A 23274-nucleotide genomic window follows, 5' to 3' on the forward strand; every position below is an offset into this window, starting at 1 on the left:
AAGGACTAGACATTTTCAAAATGGCAGCTCCATCTTCCCTTCTCTGCCAGCCACGGGTATTGTAAGGAGCATATAAGATGGTGGCGATCAACTGGAAAATCTATTTGCATAAGAAGATTAGGGTGGGGCAAGCAGCCTTCCCCAGGCACTATGTAAACGTCATACCTTATCAAACCAATCTGTGAGCCCTACGTAAATCAGACGCCACCTCCTCAAACTGGACTATAGAACTCGGCACATTCACCAGCAGCCGGTCCCCACCCTGAGACCCCTTCCTCCATAGAGGAAGCTGTTTCTCTTTTTCTTCTCTTCTACTTATTAAACCTCGGCTCCTAAACTCGGTGTGTGTGTCATGTGTGTCTGTGTCCTAAACTTTCCAGGCACGTGAGGACAAACCCTGAGTTTATATATCAGACATCATAGCCCCTTCAATTTGACCTGATGCTCATATTTTTTGGTAAGTGCCTACTATGTGCGAGGCACTGTTCTAAATGCTTTTCATGAATAAGTTTATTTAGTCTGCATAAAACCCCATAAAGCATAAACAATAACTATCCGTGTTTATTTTTAGTAGATGAGGAAACTCGGGTACATAAAGATTAAATATTTGTCTGAGTAAGTGGTAGGGCCAGGATTTGAACACAAGTAGTCTTGTCCCTGATGCTCTTAACCGCTGCTCAACCCTGCCCCCTCCCTGCTGACCCCTCTTTCTTTTTCGCTCAATGCGGAGTGAAAATAGGTAGACACCTCCATTCTGGAAGGTAAGAAAACTGAGGCTTAGGGATTCATAAGGAGGAGAGCTAGGGTTTGAGCACAGGATTGTCCTGCCTCAGAACCCATACACCTGACCACTTGGTTATATTGCCTTTTGAACAGACAAAGGCCATTAGGAGCTATTGAGGGTTTTAGAGAAGTCAGTTGAGCTTGGCAAAGTGATGAGAGGGAATAGTCTGTAAGGAAACTATTAGCATATTTTAGGAAAGAAATAACAAGGAATGAGAATGTCTGTTAATAAGTACTGGTAAAGTAAATCAGTTAAACAAATGTGTAGAATAGAATAAATGGGAGTCAGTTTTAATCTACAAATGTTAATATTGCTGGGATGTACTGTTAAGATCAAAAAGCAAGGTTTAGAAAAGTGTTATAGATTGCTCCCATATGTGAAGTTAAAGGAACACCCTCCCCACACAAATATGTGTGAAACCTGCAAATGAATTAAAAGTTTCTGAAAGGATTCAGGTCTGTAGAAATCTCAGCAGTGGTTGTCTGTTGGGGGAGATACTTAGAACCTGGAGATTGGAATTTGGAAAGAGAGCTACTTTTAACTGTATGCCGTGTGAATATATGTCTTTTTTTTTTTTTTTTTTTCACTCTTTTTGCCCAGGTTGGAGTACAATGGTGCAGTCTCAGCTCATTGCAATCTCCGCCTTCCGGGTTCAAGTGATTCTCCTGCCTCAGCCTCCAGAGTAGCTGGGATTACAGGCGCGTGCCACCATGCCTGGCTAATTTTTATATTTTTAGTAGAGACGGGGTTTCACCATGTTGGCCAGGCTGGTCTCGAACTCCTGACCTCAGGTGATCTACCTGCCTCTGCCTCCCAAAGTACTGGGATTACAGGCGTGAGCCACTGCGCCCAGCCTGATTTTGAATTAAAAAAAAAAAAAAAAAAAAAAGACTATTCAATTAAACACAAATTGGTGACAACATGAACTAAGGCAGTGGCAGTGGATCTAGGGAAGAGGAGACCTTGGAGAGGTTAAAGAAGCAGGCCTTGGAGGTTCAAGAAGGGTTCTGGGGGAGAGAGAAGAGGTAGGGAGTAGTAGTGGCCCCAACATTTCTTTACCCTCTGCCAAAGGAAGGAGGGTTCAGACTGGGGGACACCAGGGCTCTGTCCTCCCAGTAGTGAGGAGGGAGCCGATGTGGAGCTTCATAGTCCAGCCTAATTCCCTTCCTTGCCCCCTGTCTCTTGGTTATGCTTTTCCATCAGAAAAGCCCATATTGTCATATGCTCCCTGCCCAGTCCTGCCTCTGATTCCATCTCCATGGGGATTCCCCGCCATGAGAGGTGACATACAGTTTTTATTTTTTATTTTTTATTTTTTATTTTTTAAAGCAGGATTTGGTTAGAGTGAGTACAGGTTGGGGATTCCTTAGCACTCCAGAGCTCCAGAGTTTAAGGTGAAAATTTAGGACACTGTGGCATGGGAGCTGGGGAGTAAGGGCAGGCATCTCAGCTCCCCACACCAAAACCTGTCAGAGCAGTTCCATTTCCTGCAATGCTCTTAGGTAATAGGTGTTGTACAGTCTCCTGGGGTTTAATTTTAATTAAGTTTTAAATTTTTTTCTACCACAGATTTACTGTTCCATCTGGCCTTTGTTTCTCTGTTCTCAGAATGGAGACAATAACTTCATCCTCGTTGTAGGCCACATTCAAATGTTGATAGTTAACACCCAAGGAATCCTAGAGACCCTGGATGACAGACTGCCTCTCCTAGCTCTGGTGACCATCTCTAAGGAGTCTGTCTTGGCTTTTGTTTCTATGCTACCTTCCTTTTCAAACTTTAATGGGCATATGAATCACTTATGGATCTTATTAAAATACAGATTTGGAATCAGTATTTGGGGGGATGCAAAAAGAGCGGAGGTTCTTTCTTCCCTGCAAGGGCCCTTCTTCGCCTGATTCCCCTACACTCCATACATACATTCCTTAATTCCTTACGTCCTTCCTTCCTTACTCCTTTCTCCTTCCTTCCTTCCTTCCTTCCTTCCTTCCTCCTTTCCCTTCTCCTTCCTTCCTCTCTTCCTCCCTTCCTCCCTCCCTTCCTTCCTCTCTTTCTCTCTCTCTCTTTCTCTCTCTCTTTCTCTCTCTTTCTTTCTTTCTTTCTTTCTTTCTTTCTTTCTTTCTTTCTTTCTTTCTTTCTTTCTTTCTTTCTTTCTTTCTTTCTTTCTTTCTTTCTTTTTTCTTTCTCTCTCTCTCTCTTTTTTCTTTCTTCTCTCTTTCTTTTTTTTTTTGACAGAGTCTTGCCCTGTTGCCCAGGCTGTAATGCAGTGGTGTGATCTCGGCTGACTGCAACCTCCACCTCCCAGGTTAAATAAATTCTCCCAAGTAGCTGGGATTACAGGCATGCACCACCATGCCCAGCTAATTTTTTCTATTTTTAGTAGAGACAGGGTTTCACTTTGTTGGCCAGACTGGTCTTGAATTCCTGGCCTCAAGTGATCCACCTGCCTCAGCCTTCCAAAGTGCTGGGATTACAGGTGTGAGCCACGGCACCTGGTCAGATTTTACATTTCTAACAAGCTTCCTGGGTGATGCCCACATTGCTGGTCAGCAGACCACACTTTGTGCAGCAAGACTTTAGAGCTTCCATTTGGACCAGAGACCCCTTGGCCTGTGTCATGGGTGATGTTACCTGGTGTGTCTGCTGGGGCCTCAGCTTGACTGGAACAGAAGGCTGGGACTGAACCTGAGAAACCAAGTTAGAGAAGGTTTATCAAGAGGCTGTGAGGCGAAAGGTGTCTTTCATTCTGTAAGAGTCAAATGAGAAGGGGAGAGAATTCTGGGACATAGACAGGGAAAAGGCTTCAGGAAGGAGGATGAACCCTGATGAGAGGCCAGGCCTGTAGGAAGGGGTGGCCAGAGTCTAGGGCTACTTTCTGCAGAGATGGAGGCTCTGGAGCTTCCTGCCATCCCTCCAGAAGGGAGAGCTCCTCTGCCATAGCCGATGATCAGAGTAGTTTGCCTGCAATTCAGTAATTCTTCCTGGGATCCTATGTGTTCTACGCATTCTGCTCTTTTTGGCAACTACTTCATTTCCACTCCAATAGTGGGATTCTAGAGGAGCTGCCAATCATAATAGTTTATCCTCTTGGCTATAGAAATTGGTCCAAGCAGCAGCCACATGACCTTAACTTGGGCCAATCAGAGCTATTTCTGACATTCTTTAAATTGGGGTTGGAGGTTAGCACATTTTCTTCCCTGTCTGGTGTCGGAGCTGTTAGTATGTGTGGGTCTGGAGCTGCCAGCTGTTGTGTTGTGGTATACTCCTCCCCTCGCTCCCATCCCTCCCCTCAGCTGGCTGGAGAGTTAAGCTGACTCAAAACACACAGTAGAGATGAAAGGTGGAGAGCTCTGGTGACTTTTGAGTCTCTGGTGACATTTCTCCATTTCTCCAGCTCTATCCCTGCCTTCCCCACAGACTGATGATTTAAGTGAAAAAATAATGAATCACTCTCCCTGCCCCCACATGCCTTTTTTTTTTTTTTGTCTAAGCTAGTTTGAGTTGGGCTTCAATTATTTGTAAGTAAAGAGTCTCAACTGATACCCCTCTCCCATTGCTTTGAGAAGAAATAAGATGCTGGCAGGAAGGGGTAGCACGGGATTCTGAGAGGGCACAGAAGCCTCCCAAGGAAATGGCCTAGCGCTGGTGGACAACATTGATCTCGGAAACTCACACCGTCCTTTTTGCTTCCAAATGCAGCAGCTGAAGATCCCAATGCACAGAAGGCAAACCACCGGGAGCAACCCAATCCAAAGGTTCGTGTTTCTCTCAGGGCCTTTGAGGAGGAAATGAGTGATGTTAATACAAATAATGACAAGACACACTGGAGCAAACAATGGACAGAACATGACAGCCATCCTACCTGCCCCTTAAAATCCATGACATTGCAGAAAGTCTTTCTTTTTATTCATTCTACAACCAATTTTTAAGCAAGCATTATTCTAGGCAAGAGGTTATAGCAGTACCTGAGGCAGACAGTCCCTGGGTAGAGAGGTTTATGGCTTGCCCAGTGTCACAGAGTTTCAAGTGTCTGACCTGAGGTTCGAGTGCAGATCCTACAGCGCCCTTAATCGCCATGTTACACTGCCCCTCTGTAAATGATATGAGGGGACTTCCAGATTCCTGTTAAGCTGGACTCTAGATCTGTCTGCCAGACACAATCTGAACCAACATTGTCAGATCCTGGGTAGGCCATACCTTTTTTCTGCTTCCTTCTATGGAAGAGCAGAAGATACAGCTTAGGGTTTGAATCCAGCTTTTATGGTGTGACCTTGGGCAAGTCCCTTATCTTTTCTGAGCCTCAGTTTCTTTATCCATATAATGGGGAAAAATGAGAGTATCTACTCTGTAGGATTGTTGCGAAGATGTGCAAAAATGCTTGAAGGCCTAGAATAGCGCTTGGCATTTAGTAAGGGCCACTGGGGCTTCTTTTCTAGCTCCCACTCACACAGCCTTTGTTCCTGTGTGGTCCACATCCCTTTCCATTTCAGCTTCGTATCAGATTTTCTCTATAAGCCTCCAACTCTGTGCTGTTCAATATGGTAGCCACAAGCTATGCATAAGCCCTTGAAATGTGGCTAGGATTACTGAGACACCAAACTGCTTCTTTTGTTTAGTTTTAGTTTTAATTTAAAAATGGCTACTCAATTCCTTCTTGAAAAACTGATAAGTGTGCTTGGAATAACTTGGGTGCATAAATCTATTTTTTCAACTGTAATTTTACGAAGTCTGAATATAGATTAAACACTTTCAGTGAAAATTTAGCATTGGAATAGAGATGTGCTGTAAGTGTAAAATACATACTGGCTCTCAAAGACTTAGTACAAAATAAAATGTAGTGTCTAATGAATTTTTTTGTATTGAATACACATTGAAATCATGATATTTTGGATATATTCAGTTAAATGAAACATATTATTAAAATAACTTTATCTATTTCTTCTTGCTTTTTCTAACGTGGCTATTAGAACATTAAAATCACATGCTTGGCTCTCACATATCTGTGGAAGCATGCCACTCTAAAGAGCTCTCACCCACAACCTCCCACTGCACTTCATAAAGAATCAGTCAGGATGCAAACTCTTGGATCTGAGGCCCCAAGGCCCCATGGCCTGAGTAAATAGAGATGGAGAGAAACCTGAACAGATGTTCTCAGAAAGAAACTGGTGGGAACTGTTGCTGACAGGGTTGCTGGCTGTGCATATGAGATTGGGGTGATTTTCACCACTTCTCCATGAGACATTGAGGTGTGATTCCCCTTGGGACACAACAGCTCCCTTCTGCAGCGGGGTCCATGTGTATATGACGGCGTTTCCCCCATCCTTCACGGAGCAGGTCAGGCTGACCCTGCAGATGCCATCCTTGCTGTGCCGGAGGCGCCACGTGATTTTGGGCTTCGCCAGCCTCCCTGTGAGGAGAGAGGCAGACTTCATGTGGAATCAGGCCTGCCCCCTGGGCAGTCATCTGTCTTCATTCATTAAAAATATATTCATGAAGCCAAGTGTTGATACTGCTGGCAGAGTGCCTCCAGGAGCCACAGGAATTTTGGAGTACACCTGGCATTTTCCTCCCTACTTGTGACATCTCAGACACACCTCTTTACCTCTTGATGCTCAGGTGAGAAAAAAGGGAAATGAGGAAAAGTGAAGAAAGAAAGATACAACCTCATTCTATACAGTTAGTTACAGCTGTGAAAGCAAGCAAACCAATCAACAAAGATGAGCGCAACACTTCTGTGAGCTGTAAAGACCCTTCAAGGCTTGCCTTTGAGGCTGATTTGCTTACTGATGTGAGACAAGGGATGCAGAGAGGCAAGCGCTGTCCCTGACAGAGTAAACGCTCAATAAATGTTAGCAACTTTAAAAGAAACAATAAGACTGACTCTATTGGTTTCCTATTTATTCTTATTTTTACTTAACCTTGTAGGTTTCTTTATATTTGAGGCACTGTGGGCAATAGGCATGGACTTGGCCGACTTGCTGCATATTTTAACAAAACCATGATTGTGACCCTTCACAGATACCTAGACACTGACAAACTCAGGCAGGGGGTATGCTGACCATGTCTGAATGGCACAGGTGAAGGAACAGGTAAACATAAACCATGCAAATTGCCAAGCCAAGCTCCTGTGAGGCCCAAGGCTGAGGAGGCAGAATGCAAATTCTGTTCCACACGTCCAGGGGAGCTGAGTGGCCCAACTTCTTGGAGGCCACAGTGTCTTCGGACATCAAGGGCTTCTCCTCAGTCTTCTCTGATTTCACCCCAGCCAACTCTGGCCTTATTAGAAATGATAATAGTTTATAAAAATGCAGGTTGGGGCCAGGCGCCATAACTCATGCCTGTAATCCCAGCACTTTGGGAGACTGAGGCAGGTGGATCACCTGAGGTCAGGAGTTTGAGACTTGCCTGGCTAACATGGCAAAACCCCATCTGTACTAAAAGTACAAAAAGTAGCTGGGTGTGGTGGTGTGTGCCTGTAGTCCCAGCTACTTAGGAGGCTGAGGCAGGAGAATCCCTTGAACCTGGAAGTCAGAGGTTGCAGTGAGCTGAGATCGTGCCACTGTACTCCAGCCTGGGTGACTGACTTTATTTTTGAGATGGAGCATGACTCCATCTCAAAAATAAAAAAATGCGGGTTGGTGAGTTCCCAGTCCCCCCCCCCCCCTCTTTTTTTTCTTTTTAGACAGAGTCTCGGTGTTTCTCCCAGGCTTGAGTGAAGTGGCATGATCTCAGCTTACTGCAACCTCCGCCCCTTGGGGTTCCAGCGATTTTCTTGCCTCAGCCTTCGGAGTAGCTGGGATTACAGGCGCCCACCACTGCACCCGGCTAATTTTTGTATTTTTACTAGAGATGGGGTTTCACCATGTTGGCCAGGCTAGTCTCAAATTCCTGACCTCAGGTGATCCGCTTGCTTCCGCCTCCCAAAGTACTGGGATTACAGGTGTGAGCCACCGCACCTGGCCTCCTAGTCCCTTCTGAGACTCAATGCAGAAGGACCGGGGCAAGCACTTAAAGTTGGGTGGTAGAGGCCTAACTAGCAGCCTAGAACCAGGGGCACTTTGGCAGGTAGACTTGTCCAGCAACTAGTCATGAGTTTTCCTCCTGTGAATCAACTGGTGTGAACTGAATAGCTATCCTAGTGGCCTGAGGCATTTCAGTCTGAGGGAAGACCCTTGGAGAAGGGGGAGGTGGAGAAGGCAGCAGAGGAGAAAGCTTTCAGAGAAGGAATCTAATGACGGGTGCCCTGCCCAGAGACTCACGGTAGATGAGCAGGGTGACGTGTGTCATGCTGGTGACTCTGGAGGCCTCTGAGCACACGTAAGCATGGTAGGGGCCGGCGTCCTCTATCTTCAGCTGACCGATCTTCAGGGAGCAGTCCTGACTGGAGACCCACACCCTGTTCTTGTAAGGATCCCTGGATTTAATGAGTGGATCTGCCATTGCTGCTTCTTCCCTCTCTTTGCTGATGATGGATGTGTTAAACAACCAGACAACCTTCTCTGTGTGCCGGCAGGCTGGGAGTGCCAGTGGCAGGGTGACTGGCTCTCCCAGGACCCCTACCACAGTCTCCCCTGTTTTTCCTCCTCTGGAGGCTCCTGGATCTGGGGTCAGAGATGAGACATTGCAGCTTCAGTCACTGTCCCTACTCCCTTGGCCTCCAGGCATTCTAAAGGGGACTGAGGGGACTGAAGTCCCTCCTGCCCTCCTCTTCCTCCTGGCCTCCTCCTCTGAGGGGCATGCCTGCTACTTCCCCATGACCACCCGTTCCACCAGGCTCTGCCCACTGAATACTTGGACTCTCATTCCCCTTCTCTGCCCTTCTGAGGGTACCCGGAAACACCTCCACCCAAGCAAAGACCCATCAGAACTCCTGTATCCATATTGTCTTCTCCTCCCTTGCTCTAACCTTAGAGTATCACAGTGTTCTGGGCTTTCCAAGTCCTGCCAGCCTCTCTCAGGCCCCTGAGAGTAGAGAATAAGGGATTTTGGGGCCTATCCTCTTGCTTACCCACCTGCTATGTGTCCAACCAGAACCCTAGGGTTTAGACTCCACAGTTGCTCACATTGTTTCTGGAATTCCCTCAAGGGCCAAGTTGAAGCCAGGTACCTGTACAGAACTGCCCAACATGGACAGGGTGGGAGCTGGTCTGGCTGACGAGGTTCTGGGCTATGCAGGTGTATGGCAGGTCTGGCTCACAGGGCATTCGGGAGATGGTAAGAATGGAGCCTCCATTGGACTCAGAAGCATGGGGGTCCCTCGGGGTCCAGCTGTACAGAACACTTTCCTCTGCTCCCTTCACAGAGCACATTAGAGTGATGTTACAGGAGAAGTTCTCAGACACCTTCACAGACTTCATGGTGACTTTGGGCTCCTGCAGCTGTTCTGCAGAGACAACAGCATGGGAAGATGCTCAGATCCCTTTGCCAGCAGAAAAGCACTGAAAGAAGAAAGGAGTGATAATAGTGGAGTTGGGGGCAGCAGAGACAGGCCAGCATTACCTGTCGCAGAAACATCTTCTCTGCAGGCTGGGTTGACGGCCTCTCCTCTGTGCTCCCATAACATCCTCTACAGGTGTTATCACCATGACTCAGCATGACTAATAGTCTGATTACTTCTCTTTCTCCCCGACCAGTATGAGAACTCTTTGACGACAGGGCTGATTTCTGTGTCTGAACATCTAACATGCAGCCTGCCTTATGAAAAATACTCAGGAATGTTTGATGAATAAGTAGGTGAATGGCCCAGCCCCAAACACTATGGAGTGGGGAACTGTGCCTCTAGAATTTGAGTTGCCCGTGTCTTTTGGTCTGAATTTAGAATTGTGCTTCTAGCTCTTCTTCCTTGTCTTCTCCTTTCCTTTTGCCCCATCTCCACTGTTCACCATGTATGTGCACATGTGTGAATGTTTCATTAAGCTATATTTCTTTCTTTGTTTTTTTTTTTTTTTTTTTTTTTGAGACAGAGTCTCACTCTGTTACCCAGGCTGGAGTGCAGTGGTGCGATCACTGCTCACTGCAACCTCTGCCTTCCAGGTTCAAGCAATTCTCCTGCCTCAGCCTCCTGAGTAGCTGGGATTACAGGCACACACCACCACACCCGGCTAATTTTTGTATTTTTAGTAGAGATGGAGTTTCACCATGTTGGCCAGGCTAGTCTCAAAGTCCTGGCCTCAGGTGATCTGTCTGTCTTGGCCTCCCAAAGTGCTGGGATTACAGGCATGAGCTACTGCACCTGGCCCAATATTTCTTCTTTGAATAGGTAATACATATAAAAAAATTGAGAAAATACAAAAGGTATATAATGAAAAAGTAAGCTTTCTAGCCTCCAGCCATTTATTTACTCTCCCCAAGAATTACTGTTCCTGGAGACAATTACTGTTATGGGTTTCTTGTTGATCTTTCCAGAGATATTCTAGATATAGACAGATATATGCATACTTTATACACTGTTTTGGACCTTAAAAATTAACAGTATATCTTGGAAATTATTGTATGTCGTATGTCAACACATGTTGATTCATTCTAATTTTATTAACTGCATAGAATTCCATTTCCTTAATAGATACAGAATACCCTACAAATCAATGAAAACGATCAAACTACCTGAGAGAAAGATGGTGTTATGAGCTAAACTGTATCTTTGCAAAGTTTAGATATTAAAGTCTTAACCTCCAGCACCTCAGAATGTGACTGCATTTGAAGATGGAGTTATATTTGGAGATAAAAGTAATTAAGTTAAAATGAGGCCATTAGGATGGGCCCTAGTCAGATATGAGTGGTATCCTTTTAAGAGGGGGAGATTACAGCGTAGACAATACAGACAGAGGGACACACATGTGAGGACATAGAGAGAAGGTGGCCATCTGGGAGCCAAGGAGAGAGGCCTTAGAAGAAACCAAGCCTGCTGATACTTTCATTGGCCTCCAGAATTGTGTTCTGGGGAAATGTGGAACACATTTCTGTTGTTTAAGCTAGTCAGTCTGTGGTATTTTGTTATGGAAGCCCTAGCAAACTAATACAGATTTTGATACCAGAAGTGGGATGAATCTCTAACAATATAAAAATGTGAAATGGCTTTGGAACGGGCTGATGGGTAGAGATTGGAAGAATTTTGAGGTATGTGCTGGAAAAATCCTAGATTGTCTTCAAGAGACTCTGGGTAGAAATATGAATGTTAACGAGAATTTGTGAGCACTCAGAAGGAAAATAGGAACACTGCAGGGAAAGCTGCTATTACCTTAGAGATATACATATGTCATCATGAGCAGAATGTTGGTAAAAATATAAATATTAAACGTATTGCTGGTGAGGTCTCAGACAGAAATTAGAAATATGTTACTGGAAACTGGAGGAAAGGGTATACTTGTTATAAAGTAGCAAAGAACTTGGCCACGTTGTATTCTAGTGTTTTGCGGAAAGCAGAATGTTTAAGTGATAAATTTGGGTACTTAGCTGTGGAGATTTCTAATCAAAGAGTTGAAGGCACTACCTGGTTTCTCCTTGCTGCTTATATAAAATGTGAGAGGAGAGAGGTTAAATAAGGAATTGTCAAGCAAGATGGAGCCAGAATTTAAAGCTTTGAAAAAATTTCAGCCTATTCATATTGTGAAAAATGAGAAAGTGTGTCTGGAGAGAACACAAAGATTGTGGCTTGGCAATGTTTGCTAAAGAGGTTATGAGATTGGACCACCTCAGCAAAAATGCTGCAAGTGTGGACTGTAAAGGACCGAGACAGGACAAATGAAGGAGTGTGTCAGGCTTCTGGGATTTTATGAAACAAGTCAATATAGCTCATACAGCTGCAAACATGTATTATCCTTCAAGAAAAGGGAACAGTGACCCCACAGGGAGTTCAGAAGTAGGCAGAGATGCCACTGCCACCATTGGCCTAGAGGGCATAAGCCTTGGGTAGGGTGAGGTGGTTTCCTCCTTGATTCCAGTGGGCAGAACTGCCACCCAGAGCCAAGGAGGTGGGGCTGCTACTCCAGTGGGCCCAGAGGATAGAGCACTGAGCCAAAGAGGATTATGCTTGAGCCTTAACATCTAATAGAATTTACCCTGTTAGGTTTTGGACTTGTTTGGGACCTGTGACTTTTTTCTTCTTCCCAATGTCTCTCTTTTGGAATGGCAATGTCTATTCCATGCCTGTTCCACCATTGAATTTTGGAGGCAGATAACTTGTCTGGTTTCGCAGGTTCACAACTGAAGAAGAATTTTGCCTCAGGATGAATCCTATCGCAAGTCTCACCCATACCCGATTTAAATAATATTTGGATGGAGTTTGGACTTAGAGTTAATGCTGGAATGGGTTAAAACTTCTGGTGTTGTTGGAATGGGGTGAATGTGTTTTGCATGTGAGAAGGACATGAATTTTGAGAGGCCAGAGGGTAGAATGTTAGGGTTGAATTCTGTCCCACCACAACATTCATATGTAGAAGTTCTAATCCCGAGTACCTCAGAATGTGACTGTATTTGGAGACAGGGTATCTGAAGAGGTAATTAAGTTAAAATGGAATTGTTAGGGTGAACCCTAATACAATATGACTGATGTGCTTATAAGAAGAGATTAGGACATGGACAATACAGACAAAGGAATGACTGGGGGGCACAGTGAAAAGGTGGCCAACTACAAGCTGAAGAGAGAGGTTCTAGGAAAAACCAAACCTGCCAACACCTTGAACTTGGATTTCTAGTCTCCAGAATTGTGAGAAATAAATTTCTGTTGTTTAAGCCATCTATTCTGGGGTATTCTGTTACAGCTTCCCTTTCACACTAATACAGATGAGTAAAGAATATTAATAGAAAGTTACAGAAAAGAGAATACAAATGGCTATTTAATACATGAAAAGATGACCAGACACAGTGGCTCACGCCTATAATCCCAGCACTTTGGGAGGCTGAGGAGAGTGAATTACTTGAGGCCAGGAGTTCAAGACCAGCCTGGCCAACATGGCAAAACCCTCTCTTTACTAACAATACAAAAATTAGCCAGGCGTATGGTGCATGCCTGTAATCCCAGCTTCCTGGGGGGCTGAGACATGTGAATTGCTTGGACTCAGAAAGTGGAGGTTGCAGTGAACTGAGATCGTACTACTGCACTCCAGCCTGGGCAACAGAGCAAGACTGTCTCAAAACAAACATAAAACATGAAGAAATGCTCAGTTTAAAACATGAAGAGATGCTTCAATTTAAAATATAAATTTAAACTATGAAATACTATTTTAACTACTCAATTTATCAATAAAGAAATGTTTGACAATACATTGTTATTGAGAATATAAGGAAATATTCTCTCAAACATTGCTAGTGGGAGGGTTACTTGGTATCATGGAGGGAAATCCAGCAATATCTAGCAACATTAAAAATATATATACTAAGCTGAGTGCAGTGGTGCCTGTAATACCAGCTTCTTTGGAGTCTGAGGTGGAAGGATTCTCGAGGCCAGGAGTTTGAAACCAGCCTGGGCAACATAGTGAGAACCAGTCTCTACAAAATAAAATAATAATAAATAAAAATTTAGGATTTTAAAGCCAGGCATGGTGGCACATGCCTGTAGTCCCAGCTACTTGGGAAGTTGAGGGAAGGGGATAGCTTGAGTCCAGGAGTTTGAGACTAGCCTGGACAACAAAATGAGACTATGTCTCTATGAAATACTGGTAATAGTAGTGGTAATAATAATAATAATAAAAAATTCAGGATTTAAAAGCTGGGCATGGTGGCAAGTACCTGTGGTCCCAGCTACATGGGAGACTGAGGCAGGAGGATCACTTGAGCCCAGGAATTGGAGATAAGCCTAGGTGACATAGTGGGACAATGTCTCAAAAAAAAAAAATGCATATACCATTTGATTCAGTAACTTGACCCCATGTATATATTCTAGATTTATCCATCAGAATATAACCTAGGGAGCAAGATGGCCGAATAGGAACAGCTCCAGTCTCCAACTCCCAGCGCGAGCGACACAGAAGACCGGTGATTTCTACATTTTCAACTGAGGTACTGGGGTCATCTCACTAGGGAGTGCCGGACAATCGGTGCTGGTCAGCTGCTGCAGCCTGACCAGCAAGAGCTGAAGCAGGGCGAGGCATCGCCTCACCTGGGAAGCACAAGGGGGAAGGGAATCCCTTTTCCTAGCCAGGGGAACTGAGACACACAACACCTGGAAAATTGGGTAACTCCCACCCCAATACTGCGCTTTAAGCAAACGGGCACACCAGGAGAATATATCCCACACCTGGCCGGGAGGGTCCCACGCCCACAGACCTCCCTCATTGCTAACACAGCAGTCTGCGATCTAACATAAACGGCAGCAGCGAGGCTGGGGGAGGGGCGCCCGCCATTGCTGAGGCTTAAGTAGGTAAACAAAGCCGCTGGGAAGCTCGAACTGGGTGGAGCTCACAGCAGCTCAAGGAAACCTGCCTGTCTCTGTAGACTCCACCTCTGGGGACAGGGCACAGATAAAAAAAACAACAAAAAAGCAGCAGAACCTCTGCAGACGCAAACGACTCTGTCTGACAGCTTTGAAGAGAGCAGTGGATCTCCCAACATGGAAGCTGAGATCTGAGAAGGGACAGACTGCCTGCTCAAGTGGGTCCCTGACCCCTGAGTAGCCTAACTGGGAGACATCCCCCACCAGGGGCAGTTTGACACCCCACACCTCACAGGGTGGAGTACATCCCTGAGAGGAAGCTTCCAAAGTAAGAATCAGACAGGTACACTCGCTGTTCAGCAATATTCTATCTTCCGCAACCTCTACTGCTCATACCCAGGCAAACAGGGTCTGGAGTGGACCTCAAGCAATCTCCAACAGACCTACAGCTGAGGGTCCTGACTGTCAGAAGGAAAACTATCAAACAGGAAGGACACCTATACCAAAACCCCATCAGTACGTCACCATCATCAAAGACCAGAGACAGATAAAACCACAAAGATGGGGAAAAAGCAGGGCAGAAAACCTGGAAATTCAAAAAATAAGAACGTATCTCCCCCTCCAAAGGAACGCAACTCATTGCCAGCAACGGATCAAAGCTGGATGGAGAATGACTTTGATGAGTTGAGAGAAGAAGGCTTCAGTCCATCAAACTTCTCAGAGCTAAAGGAGGAACTACGTACCCAGCGCAAAGAAACAAAAAATCTTGAAAAAAGAATGGAAGAATGGATAACTAGAATAATCAATGCAGAGAAGGTCATAAATGAACTGACAGAGATAAAAACCATGACACGAGAAATACGTGACAGATGCACAAGCTTCAGTAACCAACTCAATCAACTGAAAGAAAGAGTATCAGCGATTGAAGATCAAATGAATGAAATGAAGTGAGAAGAGAAGTGTAGAGAAAAAAGAGGAAAAAGAAATGAACAAAGCCTTCAAGAAGTATGGGATTATGTGAAAAGACCAAATCTACATCTGATTGGGGTGCCTGAAAATGAGGGGGAAAATGGAACCAAGTTGGAAAACACTCTGCAGGATATCATCCAGGAGAACTTCCCAACCTAGTAGGACAGGCCAACATTCAAATTCAGGAAATACAGAGAACACCACAAAGATACTCCTCGAGAAGAGCAACTCCAAGACACAGAATTGCCAGATTCACCAAAGTTGAAATGAAGGAAAAAATCTTAAGGGCAGCCAGAGAGAAAGGTCGGGTTACCCACAAAGGGAAGCCCATCAAACTAACAGCAGATCTCTCGGCAGAAACTCTACAAGCCAGAAGAGAGTGGGGGCAAATATTCAACATTCTTAAAGAAAAGAATTTTCAACCCAGAATTTCATATCCAGCCAAACTAAGTTTCATAAGTGAAGGAGAAATAAAATCCTTTACAGATAAGCAAATGCTTAGAGATTTTGTCACCACCAGGCCTGCCTTACAAGAGACCCTGAAGGAAGCACTAAACATGGAAAGGAACAACCGGTACCAGCCATTGCAAAAACATGCCAAAATGTAAAGACCATCGAGGCTAGGAAGAAACTACATCAACTAACGAGCAAAATAACCAGTTGATATTATAATGGCAGGATCAAGTTCACACATAACAATATTAACCTTAAATGTAAATGGACTAAATGGTCCAATTAAAAGACACAGACTGGCAAACTGGATAAAGAGTCAAGACCCATCAGTCTGCTATATTCAGAAGACCCATCTCACACGCAGAGACATACATAGGCTCAAAATAAAGGGATGGAGGAAGATCTACCAAGCAAATGGAGAACAAAAAAAAGCAGGGGTTGCAATCCTAGTCTCTGATAAAACAGACTTTAAACCATCAAAGATCAAAAGAGACAAAGAAGGCCATTACATAATGGTAAAGGGATCAATTCAACAGGAAGAGCTAACTATCCTAAATATATATGCACCCAATACAGGAGCACCCAGATTCATAAAGCAAGTCCTTAGAGACCTACAAAGAGACTTAGACTCCCATACAATAATAATGGGAGACTTCAACACCCCACTGTCAACATTAGACAGATCAACGAGACAGAAAGTTAACAAGGATATCCAGGAATTGAACTAATCTCTGCACCAAGCAGACCTAATAGACATCTATAGAACTCTCCACCCCAAATCAACAGAATATACATTCTTCTCAGCACCACATCACACTTATTCCAAAATTGACCACATAATTGGAAGTAAAGCACTCCTCAGCAAATGTACAAGAACAGAAATTATAGCAAACTGTCTCTCAGACCACAGTGCAATCAAACTAGAACTCAGGACTAAGAAACTCAATCAAAACCGCTCAATTACATGGAAACTGAACAACCTGCTCCTGAATGACTACTGGGTACATAACGAAATGAAAGCAGAAATAAAGATGTTCTTTGAAACCAATGAGAACAAAGATACAACATACCAGAATCTCTGGCACACATTTAAAGCAGTGTGTAGAGGGAAATTTATAGCACTAAATGCCCACAAGAGAAAGCTGGAAAGATCTAAAATTGACACTCTAACATCACAATTAAAAGAACTAGAGAGACAAGAGCAAACACATTCAAAAGCTAGCAGAAGGAAAGAAATAACTAAGATCAGAGCAGAACTGAAGGAGATAGAGACACAAAAAACCCTCCAAAAAATCAATGAATCCAGGAGTTGGTTTTTTGAAAAGATCAACAAAATTGATAGACCGCTAGCAAGACTAATAAAGAAGAAAAGCGAGAGGAATCAAATAGACGCAATAAAAAATGATAAAGGGGATATCACCACCGACCCCACAGAAATACAAACTACCATCGGAGAATACTATAAACACCTCTACGCAAATCAACTAGAAAATCTAGAAGAAATGGATAATTTCCTGGACACTTACACTCTCCCAAGACTAAACCAGGAAGAAGTTGAATCCCTGAATAGACCAATAGCAGGCTCTGAAATTGAGAAAATAGTTAATAGCCTACCAACCAAAACCACAATGAGATACCATCTCACACCAGTTAGAATGGCAATCATTAAAAAGTCAGGAAACAACAGGTGTTGGAGAGGATGTGGAGAAATAGGAACACTTTTACACTGTTGGTGGGATTGTAAACTAGTTCAACCATTATGGAAAACAGTATGGCAATTCCTCAAGGATCTAGAACTAGATGTACCATATGACCCAGCCATCCCACTACTGGGTATATACCCAAAGGATTATAAATTATTCTACTACAAAGACACACGCACACATATGTTTATTGCGGCACTATTCACAATAGCAAAGACTTGGAATCAACCCAAATGTCCATCTGTGACACTGGATTAAGAAAATGTGGCACATATACACCATGGAATACTATGCAGCCATAAAAAAGGATGAGTTTGCGTCCTTTGTAGGGACATGGATGCAGCTGGAAACCATCATTCTTAGCAAACTGTCACAAGAACAGAAAACCAAACACCGCATGTTCTCACTCATAGGTGGGAATTGAACAATGAGATCACTTGGACTCGGGAAGGGGAACATCACACACTGGGGCCTATCATGGGGAGGGGGGAGGGGGGAGGGGGGAGGGATTGCATTGGGAGTTATACATGATATAAATAATGAATTGATGGGTGCTGACGAGTTGACGGGTGCAGCACACCAACATGGCACAAGTATACATATGTAACAAACCTGCACGTTGTGCACATGTACCCTAGAACTTAAAGTATTAAAAAAAAAAAAGAACATAACCTAGTCACATAAGTGTGAAAAGATAGGTGCACAAGAATATTCATTGCAGCATTGTTTATAAGAGAAAATATTAGAAACAATATTTCTATAAGCGAAAACAGTATTTCTACAAGTAGGAGACAACTTACATGAATTATGGCGATTATATAACATGTCAGGAATTTATGGGTGCGTCTTCTAATCTTGACATCTGTGTATACGGAATTAGGTGAAAAATGATCAATATAGTAGTCATATTTATCCTAGAGAGAGAAATTCCTGGAGAAAAAGAATGTATGTTTTTTAAAATAAAAGATCAAGAGAAGGGGCTTCAAAATGGCTGACTAGAAGCACTTAATGCCTACTTCCTCTACTTAGAAGAACCAAAGTAGTATACAAACAGTCATATTTCAAATACATTTTCCAAGGGAGAATGCTGGAATTCAACAGAGATGTGACAGGAAACACTAAAAGCAGGGAAGGAGAAGGAACAGAGACAGGCCTCCCTGGCTGGGATCTGCTGGGAGCTGGAGATGATTTCCGAATAGAGGTGAGCGAAAGACCTCCAGTGGCCCACATTCCACTGCAGAATCATAAAATCCTGGCCGCATGAGACCCCTCTGACCCTCCTGATCCCTGAAACTATGATAGGGAGCTGCTGGGAGACTGTGGGGCAGAACTGCTCCAGGGAGGGAGCTCCTACAGGGTTCCATACTCTTTCTGAGACCTCTGCAGTTATAGTAAGGGACCATTTTCAAACTTAGCCTTTGGCAGACTGCACGCTGTCCTGGGGCCCAAGAGTGCTGGATCTGAGGTGTTAGGAAAACTAAAACTGTTGCGGCTGAGACTAGAGTATGAACTGGGAGCGCTCTGCGGGTAGAACTAAGTAGCAAGAGAGGTGTGGGCTGTGGTTTCTGCTCCTAGGAAGTGGGTGCTGCTGTGATTGAGACTGGGTAAAGTAGTGGGCTGTGAGTTGCTGCTGCAATTTGGTTGCAAGCTGGGCAAAAGCTTCTGCAGCTAGTGCTGGCTTGGGGGAAGCCATCCTAGGACTGAGGCTGAGAGGGATGCATATTCCCTATCTGCCATCCAAGGCTGTGGCCACTGAACCTGGCCTCATCTTTTCCAGAGGCAGGGCCTCACTATGGCTGCTACTGTCCTCACCTGAGCACTCTGCCTGGGGCCTGAGGATGGCCCTGCTCCCATGTACCATAGCTGGTGTCTGCTTTCACCACTGGGGGGCCTGAGCGCAAGCCCACTCAGCTTGGCTTCCCCCTTCCCCCTTGGAAAGAGAACACATAGGCCAGCATCTTGGGGATTGCCCACCCCAATCCACCACTTAGGGCACCATCAACATCAATGAACACTGCTTGGGACCCAGAGAATCATCCCACTACTGTCATTGCCCATGCCACACTGGTTTCCCAGGGGCCTGAGAACCTGCTCACCACCCTCCAGCCCACTGCTGCCGTTATCGGTATCTGAACAAGCCACTGGAGACTTAAAACTCGGCCTGCTGTTAAGAATAAACACAAGTTACAGCATACACTGCCTTGAGGCATAAAGATAGGTATGCTGCCACCATTGTGGCTTGATGACTGGCCCACTTGACATCTCAATCCCCAGCACAACTTCACCACAGCCTCTGTTAATAACCACACCCTGACCCTCTGAGGAAATCACAGATACCACTAATGTTATTTATAGCCAGACAAATCATACAGAGACTATACTACTGCATGCACCCAGAATCAAAGCCAGGGTGCCCTACCCCAACAACACAATGGACACATTTTCAGGAAAAAGACTTCCCCATGAAAGTAAATTAAAAAATAAGAAAAAACTCAGTGAGATACAAGAGAATTCGGAAAAACAATACAAAGAATTCAGAAAAACAATGCTGGAAGTGAATGACAAATTAACCAAAGAGATAGATATTTAAAAAACAGAATCAATAGAATTCTGGAATTGAATAACTCACTGAAGGAAATACAAAATATACTTGAAAGCTTCAACAATAGACTAGATTAGGCAGAAGAAAGAATCTCACAACTTGAAGACAGGTCTTTTGAAATAATCCAGCCAAACAATAAATAAATAAATAAAAAGAATAAAAGAGAATGAGCCAAACGTTTGTTACATTTGGGACAACATAAAGTATAAAATATTCAAATTATTTCTATCCCTGAGGACAAAGAGACAAAGAACTGATTAGAAAATGTATTTAATGAAATAATAGAAGAAAACTCCCCAAGTCTAGCAAGAGTTTTAGACACCCAGATACAGGAGGCTCAGTGATTCTCAGGAAAATACAATGCAAAAAGGTCTCCATGGCACATTACAGTCAAACTGTCCAAAGTCAGAGAGTAAATCATAAAAACAGTAAGAGAAAAACATCTAGCCTCCTATAAAGGAAAGCCCATCAGACTAATGGTGGATTCCTCAGCAGAAACTTTGCAGGCCAGAAGAGAATGGAGTAACATATTCAAAGTGTCAGCCAAAAATACTATATCTGGGAAAATTATTCATAAAAAAGGAGAAATAGCCTTTCTCAGACAAGTAAATGCTGAGAGAATTTGTTACCACTAGATGGGGTCCTACAAGAAATGCTCAATGGTGTCCTAAACCTATAAGCATAAGATGAGATTTACCATGATGGAAACACACAGAAGTATAAAACTCGTTTGTAAAACAATCATACAAAGGGTGAAGAGAAACGACCTGAATGATGTCACTACAGATACCCACCAAACCATAATGACAAACAATAAGAGAGAAAAAAAACAAAGAATATATGAGAAAACCAGAAAACAACAGTATATAGGAAAAAGCTTCACATATCAATAATAACTTTGAATGTAAATGGATTAAATTATCCATTTAAAAGACATAGAATCGTTGAATGAATTTAAAAACATGATCCATCTATATGTTAATTATATAAAATTCACCTTAATAGTAAAGATATATAGACTGAAAGTAAAGAAATGGAAAAACAATTCCATGCAAATGGAAATCAAAAGCAAGCAGGAGTAGCTAGCTATGTTTATATCAGATAAACAGATTTTAAGTCGAAAACAGTGAAAAAAAAAAAAAAAAAGACAAAGAATGCCATTATAGGCCGGGTGCGGTGGCTCAAGCCTGTAATCCCAGCACTTTGGGAGGCCGAGACGGGTGGATCACGAGGTCAGGAGATCGAGACCATCCTGGCTAACACGGTGAAACCCCGTCTCTACTAAAAAATGCAAAAAAACTAGCCGGGCGAGGTGGCGGGCACCTGTAGTCCCAGCTACTCGGGAGGTTGAGGCAGGAGAATGGCGTAAACCCGGGAGGCGCAGCTTGCAGTGAGCCGAGATCAAGACTCCGTCTCAAAAAAAAAAGAATGCCATTATATAATGATGAAGGGATCAATCCAACAAGAGGATATAACAACCCTAAATGTATATGCACCCAACACTGGAGCACCCAGATTCATAAAGCAAATATTACCAGAGAGAGTGAGAGTAAGAGAGAGAGAGAGAGAGAGAGAGTGTGTGTGTGAGGGAGAGAGAGAGAGAGACTGCAATAGAATAATACTGGAGGACTTCAGCACTCCACTCTCAGCATTAGACAGAGCTTCTAGACAGAAAATCAACAAAGAAACTTTGGATTTAAATTGGAGTTTAGACCAAATGGACCTAACAGATATTTACAGAACATTCTATCCAACAACTGCAGAATATGCATTCTTTTCATTAGCAGATGAAACATTCTCCAGGATAAACTATTTGTTAGTTCACAGTACAAGTCTCAACAAATTTTTAAAAATTGAAATCATATCAAATATCTTTTCAATTCCAATGGAATAAAACTAGAAATCAATATTAACAGGAACTTTGAAATGATACAAATACACGGAAATTAAACAACATGCTCCTGACCATTAAGTCAACAAAGAAATTAAGACAGAAATTTTAAAAAAGTTCTTGAAACAAATGAAAAAGAAAACACAACATACCAAAACCTACGGAGTACAGCAAAAGCAGTGCTGAGGGAAGTTTATAGAAATAAATGCCTACATGAAAAAAGTATAAAGATCACAAACAAATAACGTAACAATGCACTTAAAGGAACTAGAAAAGCAAGAACAAACCAAACCCGAAATTAGCAGAAGAAAAGAAGTAATAAACATCAGAGCAAAACTCAATGAAGTAGGGACTAAAAAAATGCAAAGGATCAATGAAACAAAGAGTTAGCTCTTTGAAAAGACAGACAAAATTAATAAACTGCTAGCTAGGCTAATTAAGAAAAGAAGAGAGAAGACCCAAATAAACAAAATCAGAAAAAGTGGAGACATTACAACTGATATTACAGAAATACAAAAGACCATCAGAGACTATTATGAACAACTATACTCTGACAAACTGAAAAACCTAGAGAAAACTGATAAATTTCTAGAAACATACAACCTACCAAGACTGAATAAGTAAAAAATAGAAAACCTGAACAGACTCCAATGACAAGTAGTGAAATTAATCTGTAATAAAAAAGTCTACCAACAGAGAAAAGCCCAAGACTGATGGATTCACAGCCAAATTCTACAAAATATACAAAGAATAACTAATACCAATCCTCCTGAAACTATTCTCAAAAATCAAAGTGGGGGGAATTTTCCTTAACTCATTCTATGAGGCCAGCATCATGCTGGTAGCAAAATCAGACAAGGATGCAACAACAACAAAAAGAAAACTACAGGCCAATATCCCTGATGAACATAGAAGAAACAATCATCAACAAAATACTAGCAAACAGAATCCAACAGCACATCAAAAAGATAATACATGATCAAGTGGGATTTATCCCAGGGATGCAAGGATGGTTTAACATATGTAAATCAATAAATGTGATACATCTCATCAATAGAGTGAAGGACAAAAACCATATGATCATCTCAATGGTCATAGAAAGAGCACTTGATACAGTCCAAATCCCTTCACGAAAAAATTTCTTAACACACCAGGCATAGAAGGAATATATCTCAAAATCATAAAGCCCATATATGACAATTCCACAATTAACATTGTACCAAATGGGGAAAAGTTGAAAGCCTTTCTTCTAAGAACTGGAACAAGATAAGGATACCCACTTTCACTACTTTTATTCAACATAGTACTGAAAGTTCTAGTCAGACAAACCAGGCAAAATAAAGAAATAAAAAAACATTCAAAGTGGAAAAGAGAAAGACAAATTGTTCCTCTTTGCTGATGGTATAATTTTTTTTTTTTTTTTTTTTTTGAGACTGGGTCTCATTTCGTCACCCAGGCTGTAGTGCAGTGGTATAGTCATGACTCACTGCAGCCTCAACCTCCTG

General features: G+C 43.0%; 1 protein-coding gene across 7 annotated transcripts in view; it reads right to left on the reverse strand.

The window, feature by feature from the left end:
* LY9 (lymphocyte antigen 9) overlaps window positions 1–23274 on the reverse strand; it is a 36936-nt gene that overhangs the window by 5789 nt on the left and 7873 nt on the right. For 6 of the 7 annotated variants that reach the window (XM_030936040.1, XM_030936038.1, XM_030936042.1 and 3 more), the window contains 5 exons: window positions 8890–9165; window positions 8042–8383; window positions 5920–6189; window positions 4456–4557; window positions 3414–3467 (listed from right to left, as the gene is read on the reverse strand). In XM_030936040.1, the coding sequence (XP_030791900.1) occupies window positions 3414–3467; window positions 4456–4557; window positions 5920–6189; window positions 8042–8383; window positions 8890–9165 (1044 nt within the window). Of the gene's footprint in view, window positions 1–3413; window positions 3468–4455; window positions 4558–5919; window positions 6190–8041; window positions 8384–8889; window positions 9166–9281; window positions 9689–23274 lie in introns of those variants that run through there. The other variant, XM_030936043.1, reaches the window with a different exon arrangement.

The sequence above is a fragment of the Rhinopithecus roxellana genome, chromosome 8, assembly GCF_007565055.1.
Source record: "Rhinopithecus roxellana isolate Shanxi Qingling chromosome 8, ASM756505v1, whole genome shotgun sequence".
Classification (NCBI taxonomy): domain Eukaryota; kingdom Metazoa; phylum Chordata; class Mammalia; order Primates; family Cercopithecidae; genus Rhinopithecus; species Rhinopithecus roxellana.